The 9,385-nt window shown below is 48.2% G+C and overlaps 1 protein-coding gene across 3 annotated transcripts in view; it reads left to right on the top strand.

Moving 5' to 3' along the window:
• Positions 1–3,182: 3,182 nt before the first annotated feature.
• The window catches only part of JARID2 (jumonji and AT-rich interaction domain containing 2), a gene marked incomplete at its 5' end in the record, with an annotated part of 306,278 nt that continues 300,075 nt past the window's right edge, over positions 3,183–9,385 (top strand). The window contains 2 exons of one of the 3 annotated variants that reach the window (XM_080656845.1): positions 3,183–3,478; positions 4,258–4,461. In XM_080656845.1, the coding sequence (XP_080512971.1) occupies positions 4,417–4,461 (45 nt within the window). Of the gene's footprint in view, positions 3,479–3,872; positions 4,462–6,609; positions 6,733–9,385 lie in introns of those variants that run through there. The other 2 variants (XM_080656844.1, XM_080656843.1) reach the window with 2 other exon arrangements.

The following is a 9,385-nucleotide window of genomic DNA, read 5'->3' as shown; positions in this document are numbered from 1 at the left end:
ACAAAAGGTCAAGGTAGGATTAGAGCACGTCGCACCCAGAAATGCCTTTGGCGGTAATTGAAGTTAACCTTCTCACTTTATAGATGATCCACGTGAGAGCCGGAGGGGTCAAATGAATGGCTTAAGGCCCCTCAGAGAATTAATATCAGAAACATCTGATTCCCATGCCAAAGGCTGCCTCAACATGAGACAAATCATAACCCCATGAAATGTCTGGTATAATTAGGACAGACAAGATATACAAATGGCTTAAGTAGAAAATAAGACAACATGGAACAAAATTTTAAAGCTCAAAAAAAAATGTGACTGATGGTAGCTAGATGAGGTGATGAATATGTTAATTAGCCTGGCTAGTAGTGACAAAATGAATATACATATCAAAACATCATGAATTGAAATATTTAACAATAAGCATTTATTGGACACTTCCAAATTCTACGAAGTTGTAGGAGCTTTGGGGAGGTTATGAGAAATAGACAAGTCCTATAAACTTGTGACATCCTAAATATTTCTCAACCTGTTCTCTGCTGTATATATTTCCTCTGCCATTGCATTCAGATCACAATCAGTTCTCACCTCACTTATGCAATAATACTGCAACTGGTTTCTAAGTCTCCCTGCCTCTGTCTCTCCCTCCTCCAATCTTCCATTTCACCTCTCACACAATTAGAATTACTTTTCAAACACACAAATCTGCTTTATACCTCTAGTGAAAATCCTTCACAGGCTCTTTGTAGCCTACAAAGACCAATCTCCTTTGGCATACAAAACCCTTCTGGTCTTGGCTCCTGCGTACCTGTCTCACCTTTAGTTACTCCCAAACCAAAATCGAATCCCATCCACAGGGTATTTTTTAGGCCTCATTTTCTTTCATGCCGCAAAGTTGCTCAGCTTACTTCAACCTGCAGAACCTCTTACTCATCCTTCAACTCTTTCCTTTCTGGTGACCTCAGCTATGTTCCCTTTAGAATCCTTTCACATTTACTTAATATAGCTCTTTTAGAGGTTCACAATGGATTGTAAAGTCTGCTTTTCCTACTGAGCTTTGTAATGCTAGAGGCAGTGTGTTAGTGAGGTCTTCCCTCTAATCTCCCAACCCTCACTCTTAGACTGAGAAGTGCTGCGAGGAGTTACAATCACCAGGAGAAAGAGTGAATTAGGCTTCTGGAAAATAAAAAAAGAGGAGGAAAAAGAAAGGAAAGGTAACATGTGGCCTTGCCAAGATGGCAGGAAAAGGAAGTTCATCAGGAGACAGTTACTTATGCAACAGGAAAGGCTTTCAACACTAAAAAAGGCCAATCTATTTTCCTCTTTAGGGAAAAACAACACTAAAGTTATCCAGATCTTTTGGATTTGAGCAGATTCCCTTTTTCTCCCTGCCCTCAAGTCTCAACTAGGATGATCGCTTTTACTATGTGGTGACTTGGAATTGGACAGAGAAGCCCAGCCTCAGGGGCTGGCTAAGGGAACTAAGAAACCCATCTTTGTGCCTTAATATTTTGCCTGGAGAATGACAGATTTGATATTAAATCTCCAGAAAGTGAGTTAAAACCACAACATTATGGACAAGTGGAGACCTCCAGGATACAGGTCATTATGACCAGAAAAGTCTTTTGGAAACACCTGGTTGTAACCCAACCATAAAGTTACTTGGGTGGCCGGTACTAAAAAGTGCTCTACTCTATTGGGCCTTTCCAAGTAGATGGCACCAGAAAATAAGTTTTGCAATATTAAGGCACAGAAGGTCATTTATTTTCTGATTGTGAAGTGAACATAAGACAAAATTATTTTTTTAGAAAGAATTTAGTTTTTAAACAGCAAAGCAATCATTAAAAAAGTAAGAAAAAACATTTTATTTCATTTACTGAAAGTTTCCAAGACCATGTCTGGTTCTCAGCTAGATTAATGTTACATAATCCTCCCAAGGTGTGGTAATCCCTAACTCACAGGTGAAGCAACTGGCAAGCTCAGAGAGGCCATGGGTTACCTTTTAGGAAGTGGCCAACATGTGATTTGAATACAGGCCTCTTACCTTCAGTTTCTGAGACTTTTCTAGACACTATGGTTTAATCTCTTCAAACACTGATGCAAATAAAATCCAATGGCGTTACCCGAGTATTTTTATTTTTTAAGGAGAACCTAAGGAATGGGAAGCAGAGTAAAATGTATCGGAGTATGACCCCATTTTTCATTTATTCAGAGGACAAGTCTGGGAGATCATTTAACACAGTACCTCTTAAACCCTGTTACAATAAGGGAATTAACAATGCAAAATGGCTATGAGAGACTCGACAAAGTTGTTAATAAGGCGAATGCCTGGAGAGAAAGGGCCCGATGCTTCCTTTATATCAGGGATTTAATAACCACGACAGGGGCAGAGGCAGGTAAAAGCCTCTCCCGCGGCCGCCGCAGTCGATATTCCTGGCACTCGCTGTTCCAGATGCTTCCTTAGTCTGCATGGCTGTGGCTCGCTCTCCATATTCCACTCATTTTTAGCTCAATGTTTGCCTCGCTCATGGGTCCTCCAGACGCAAAACACGCCCGTAAAGGCAAAGATCGAGTTCGATCTCTTTAAAGCTGGTTATCCTTTGTAGGAGGCAGCCGTCCTGGGTCCCCTTTTTGCTCCCCCTCCTCCCCCCGGGTGTCCTCGCCGGTGGGCCGCGTGCCGCGCCGGGAGGTGGCCTTTCCCCAGCGCCGTCCGCGCAGCCCCGCACGTGAGGGCGCGTGCTGCAGCCAGTAGCGGGCAGAGGTGACCTTAGACTACCCTGGCCCGACCGCAGCGCGCTCGGTGCGACTACGCGAGGCGGTGTCCTGAGGTGACACCGGCTGCGCGGCAGCGGCAGCAGGCGCCGCCGATCAACTAGTTCGCACGGAGGATTCCTCTTGGTGCGTGGCCCAGTTTTCCTTAGGACGGGCTCCAACCCCTCGCTGACACCGCCCCCCGCGCCGCCACGCTCTGAGGCCTTCCCCGGGGAAGCCGCGCGTCCCTCCCCCGCCGCTCGGCTCCGCTCGGCCCGGCGCGCGCGCGATTCCTCGATTCCACAGGCGGTTCGCGCCGCGGGTGGGGGCGGGGCGCGCGGGGAGGGGGCTGAGCGCCGCTACGGGAGAGGGGCCGGACCCGGGGGCCGGGGGCGGGCCGGAGTGGGGAGTTCCTCGCTCGTGGACCACACGCTCTGCGGGCCATTCCGGAGCCAGCCTCTAGCTGTGTCTGTCGCACGCGGGACACGTCCTAGCATTTGTTGGCAGGGCCGGTGAGGAGGGGGAGGGGGAGAAGAAGTGGAGGGAGGGGAGTTGAGTGACAGGCTTACGGGGCAGGCTGGGAATTGTAGTTCCTCGATCCCGTGGCCATAGCCATTTTGTAGTCGGGGGACTACAACTTCCAGAAGATCAAGGGGACGATTCTAAGGTGCCCCGGGAATAGGCGGCTTTCCCCGGGGCCGGGCGTCCTGGCGCACTCGTACCCAGAAGCCGGCTGCAGGTAGACGTGAGGGCAGTGGCGGGGGCTAGCCTCTAGCGGCTGTGGGGTGAGCGGCAAGCTGGGGAAAGGGGGTGAGGTGGAGCGACCGAGCGTGCCATGCATTGAGCTAGGGAGCCTCTCTCAATTCCACTCCTAGGCTCGGCGTGGGAGAGATGCCTGAGGGGTTGCCCGGGAAGGGTTCATCGAGGCCTTTCGGGTGTCTCTAGGCGACGGGGCTGCGGGGTCCTCCTGACTGGGCCGGCGGCGGTCGGCGCCGGGGCAGGCGGGAGCCTGGTGGCTTAGCTGTGGGAGTTTTCGGCTGACGTCCGGCGGGGAATTACCCGAGGAGCCCTAAGTTGTATAAAAGCAGAGTCCATTTAAAGTTGGGCTGGATAGCCTCTCTCTCATTGGTTAGGGGGCTTGGAAAAAAGAGACTCGGCGAGCTCTCGCTGTGGTGCTGCCGCCGCCGCTGGAGTTGACTCTTCTGCTCGCACTGCTGCTGCAGCACAAACGTGACTTCCAACATTTATTTATCTTTCCCTTTTCTTTTCCAAGATGTAACTACAGATCAGACACTAAGGACCTTCACGTTTCGCTGATGTAGTTTTTGGAGGAAAACGGGGGGGCAGTGAAGGGCGTCGGTTTCTTTTTTTTTTTTTCTTTTTCTTTTTGTGTGTGTGTTTCGGGGGAAATTTTCCATTATGGGTGTTTTACTAAAGTGAATTTTTTGTTTGTTTTGTTTGTTTGCTTCGTTCGTCTTTGGCTCTTTTTTTCCTTCCCAATTTCGGATTTATTTCAAGGCGAATCGGGCTTTGGTGGAAGAGGAAGAAAAGTCGGATTACAAGAACAACCACCACCAACAACAATAAAAACCACCAGGATATTTTTTTGCAAATTTCTGACGGCTTTAAATTCATGAAGCAATTGTCCCCCTTTGCAATCAGCATTTGGATCTCAGAATGAGCAAGGAAAGACCCAAGAGGAATATCATTCAGAAGAAATACGTAAGTGCTCCTAACAACATATCTTTTGACTTGCAGTTTTAAGCAATGGCTGTGAATGTCAAGTTTATAGATAATTCTGCAGCCGAAGGGTTTTAAACACAGCGTCCGATAAGGCTGTTTCTTTTCTTTTCTGAAAGAGGGCTTTTCAAGCAAAGTCGTGCCTGCCTAGTTTTGATGAAAAAACATATTGGTGTAGAGATACTTCAAGTGAATACATTGACCTCGAATGACACAACCATAATCTAGTTTTAGATGAAAGGCAAGGGATTTTGGTGGAGCTTGGGAGTAGGGTGGGGGCTGTGATACTGTAACTAAACTGCATTTTCGGGCAGGTTTGCCCGCATATTGCACTTTGCATGCAAAGAAGTGTGTATTATTATTAATGTTTTTCGAAATCTTGTAACGTGTGTGTTGGAAGCCCTTTAAGTTGCAGTCGAGTGTCCGATTATGGCGATCTTGTTCCTTGCACTGGCACATCAAATTTAATGTATGTGGTCGTGTTGGCTTATCTGGCTCACAACATAAACCAGTTGGGAATCATGTTACAGCGAATGCATTTGTTGGGATTGACTTTAATAATGGGACTGGTTTTGTTTAAAAATTCAATGATTTCCAGTTTTAGGGGAAAAAGACATACAGTATAGCTAATGTTTTTAAGTAGGCATGTGAATGTATATGTGACTATAAATAATTCTCCCTGTTAACTGGTTTTTGAAATTGGGTGATTATTCAGAGATTTAAATGTTTTGGAATAGTTAAATTTGTATTATACATAGTACAGCTACGTTTTGATTGGCATGGGGACTGTTTGTTTTGTGTGTGGTTGCCTTTTTTTTTTTTAAGTTTGGGGGGAAGGAGGGTGGAGGGGGGACCGAGAGAGATTAAACAAATATGCACTCGAGTGATTGGTGATTAGCTGCGTGCTTTAAATCAAAGAACCCATTTTTAAAAGGCTAAATGAACATACATTAGAAATAACTCAACGTTATAAGAAAGTTTTGTTTGACTCGAGTCGACAAATTGGTGTTAATATTTTCCCTTTTTGAGCAGTGTGATGTGTGTAATGGGAGATGACCTTCGGGCACTGGTTTTGTAAATATATTTAATATAAAAGCTGAATGCCTTATTGAGAGTGCTTATCCTAATGTAGACACTTAAACTTCAACTAAGAAAGAAATGCAAGGTTAAATAATCAAGCCCTACTTAAACAACTGTTCCCTTAAAAATTTAAGAATTAAAATACATCCGCATTGCAGAGAGCCGGGTAGAATGCAAAGGACTAGTTTAAATTCAGGCTGTAGAAACTGCATGGAGACACCCTTGCTTTGGAGCATGGACGCCTTCCCAGGGCACGTCCGATTCGGGTGCAGCGACAAAGCAAATGGGGTAGAACTTGGACTAGGACCGCCCCTCCGCCCCCATCTCAGACCTCGCTAAGTTGGAGAGCAGTGTGGGGTGGGATTTTTTGTTGCTGGTGGTCAGCGGATCGTGTCGAGTCCGGGCGACCGGCCGCAAGCTCGTGGCTGGCTGCGGCCGCGGGAGGCGAGCACGAGTTAAGGTTCGGGGAGCAGAGCTCGTGCGCCAGACGAGCTCCAGACGGCTGTGAAGGGGAGGGCGTGTTGGGGTCGCGGCGGGCCGGGCCGGGGTTGGGCGCCGCGCGCGGCCTGTAGGGGGCGGGCTCGGGGCTCCGAGCTCGGGGCTCCTGGTAGCTCTGGGCTGCGGCCCTGGGCCGGCGGGCGGGGCGTGGGGACGGCGCGGCCTGCCGTGGGGGGAGGGGTGGGAGCGTGCGGCCGCAGGGTGGGGGCGTGCCGGGAGGGGGCGGGGGCGCACAGCTGCAGCGAGCGCCCCCCGCCACGGCGCGCACGGCGGAGCCTGGCGGCGGCGGTCCCGCGACTCCCCGCGGCCCTGTTCCAGCGCAGTCTTGAGAGCAACAGGTTAAGCCGGTGAGACGTCAGCGCACCCCTCCCTGTCCCCCCCTCTCCCTCCCGCATCGTACCGGCCTCCCCTGCCTTCCTCCGCCCCCTCCTGCTGCCGATTCCCGGACGCTCCTAGCCGCAGTCTGTTGTCGTGACGTCACAAAGGGACGGGCCCGGGTGGAACCTCTTCCTCCTCCGTGACGTCAAAAGTCGGGTGGGAGGTTCCAGTGAGATGGGGCTGCGGGGGACGGGGGCCGCGGGCCGCGGCGGAGCGGGACTGCCACTCCGGAGGAGGACGCGGAGGAGGGTGTGCTCTGCCTCTGCCTTCCGCCTCAAACGCAGCACTGCCCTCCAGGTGAGCGCTAGGAGCCTGTCGCCCTCAAATTAGTGCCCCCCCCCTCGTCTACCTGTGATTCTGATCCATTGAAGAGGTGGAGAGCAACGAGGAGATGGCTCCTTTCTGTATAAATGTTTTCGTCTTCTCTGTTAGCAGGTCTGCTGATGGTGTGGCATTACATACAACTGTGGTAGTTGGATCTGCTTATTAATGCTTTAAATAAGCTAGGAAACTTAATTCAGGGAAAGCTTTGCTACATTTGTAGGAGGACCATGTTGTGGATTCAGCTACCTTGTCATATTTGGCGTGTCTTCACTGAATGTGGTGAGATGCCTTTCTGGGTGATGCTGCACAGCAGCAACTGTTGCTCTTTCTGGAAGCCTTGCAATACCGTTGGGGGAGAAGCCTTTGCTGTGCCAGCTCTATGCCTATTGAGTATTTTTTAGGGGGCCAAATGAGGGAAGACTTGTCATTGATACTGTGTGCTTGGAAGGCAACTGGATTCTTAAGTCTTAAGATGTTCTGGGTTTAGTTCTTCTGAACCAGACGAGAAGAGGCTCCCTATCTGAGTATTTCCTTTTCTGTAAAATAGAGAAATTGATACCTGCCTTTTTCACTTTACTGTCTCTGAGATTATGTGAGATGATGGTCATGAAAGATATAAAACAGTATGCTCTTTCTTTATAATGTGGCATTATTACTCGAGCTGGTGGAAGGCAACACATTTCCTGCAGTTGGTCTCAAAAGCCTTAGATGCCTGCCGTGTTGCCATTTAGTTTATTGCCTTAGCAGAGCAGAGTTTGGGGGTGGGATTGTAGGTGGCAGACTTTGGGGGAGAAATGATTGTTATAATTCATATTAAATGACATATTTAAGAAACTCATAAATTTCAGTGTAACCCTCTCTTAATTGTGCTGGCACAACTTCCACTACAATACCTTCGATAACCAAAAACATTTGCCTTTCAAAGCCCCAATCCTCTTGGACAATAAAAAGTTGCAAGTTTTGCTCTATAGGTATTTTCTGCTCATTCCAGTAGTTGGCTATTCCTAGGAAGAATCTATATATATAAAACCCTAATATGCAAATAGACTGAACAGCAGAACAACTGAACAACCAACCAACCAGTCACTATGACATGTGCTGACCACCAGGGGGCATGTGTGGACCATGCAGGAGTTGGCAGCAGGCGGCGGAACATGGAGCTTGACCGGTGTCAGCTGCGGCAGGGTGGTGGAGCAAGAGGCGGGGATGCCAGACCAAGGTGGGGTGCCAGTTGCTGTCATTGGGGCGAGCCTCTGGTGGTTACTGAAAATTATTTACTCCCATGCGCTGTGGTCCCGCCCCCTCTTGTACCCGCTGCTGGCGCTGGAGCTGCTGCTCTCACCTGCTGCCCGGAGCTGGCCCCAATAGCTCGGTGCTGTCAGCAGGTGTGAGTGGCAGCTGCTGGCCCCGATTGCCCCTGAGAGCTCCACCTCCCCCTGCTCCTGAGGGGTGATCGGGGCAGCAGCCGCAGCTCACACCTGCTGATGGTGCCGTCCCTAATCACTCGGTGCCCGTCAGTGGATGTGAGCAGGGGTGTGAGCTGCTGGCAGACAGGGAATTGACAGACAGGGAACTGGGGGTGCGGTCGGTGGGGCTGGGCGGGAGCGTGGAGGATGGGAGTTTGATTTCTAGGACCACTCAAGCAGAATTTGTACCACTAGGTCATAAGTTAACTATCTAATTTTCTGATTTAAACGTGCAGTATGACTTAAAAAACTGGGAAAAATTTGTTATAAGACTCAATAGCAGGATTTACTATAATAACAATTACATAAAATTATAAAGAAAAAAGAAGGAAATACCCCAAAGTATAATGGTAGGATTTATGAGCCTTTCCTACCCCCCACCTTGTTTTACACCCAATCAGGTTTTTTTTTTTTACAGTTCTGGGGACCAAAAACTTGTACATATTTAATCCTGTGTTTTTCCTTTCATGGGCTGTTCACGTGATTTTTTCTTTGTCACATAAGTCTAGGGCAAAGGAACTTAGCAGCTATGATTAAGGAATGAATACTGTAAAGATAAGAGTCCAAAGTGTCTTTCTGCAATTTGAAAGAAAAATAAGTTACGTCCAAATATAACCCAATTTCAGTTATTGTTATCTGGGTTGTTATTTTACTGTAGAGAAGTATCTGACTTGTGTATTCCCCATAGTCATTGGCTCAAATAGCCAACTAGAAGTATTTGGTACTTTGATGGTATAATGGCTGTTTCTTCTCTCATAGTTGGTTAAACCAGTTCCTGTTGCTGGGCTGAGGGCTACTGACTCACTTCCAAGTGCCTTAGAAATAACTCCAGTGTAATCTTATATATTCCCTGCTCCGAAGGTTATTTTATTTTTTAAAATATATTTTTATTGATTTTAGAAAAAGAAAGGGAGAGAGAAATATTGATGAGAGAGATACATAGATCGGCTGTCTCCTGTACACCCCCCAGTAGGGATCAAGCCTGAAACCTGGGCATGTGCCCTGACCAGGAATTGAACCGGCAACCTCTTGGTGCATGGGATGATGCTCAACCAACTGAGCCACACCGGCCCGGACCTGAAGGTTATTTTAAATTTCCCTTCTTCAGAAAGAGAAAATCTTTTGGAGTATATTACAGGTGTCTGTTACATTCAAAATAG

The sequence above is a fragment of the Plecotus auritus genome, assembly GCF_963455305.1.
Source record: "Plecotus auritus genome assembly, chromosome: 2".
Lineage (NCBI taxonomy): Eukaryota > Metazoa > Chordata > Mammalia > Chiroptera > Vespertilionidae > Plecotus > Plecotus auritus.
The sequence above is the reverse complement of the archived record's forward strand: the minus strand, read 5'-3'. Positions and strand labels throughout refer to the sequence as shown.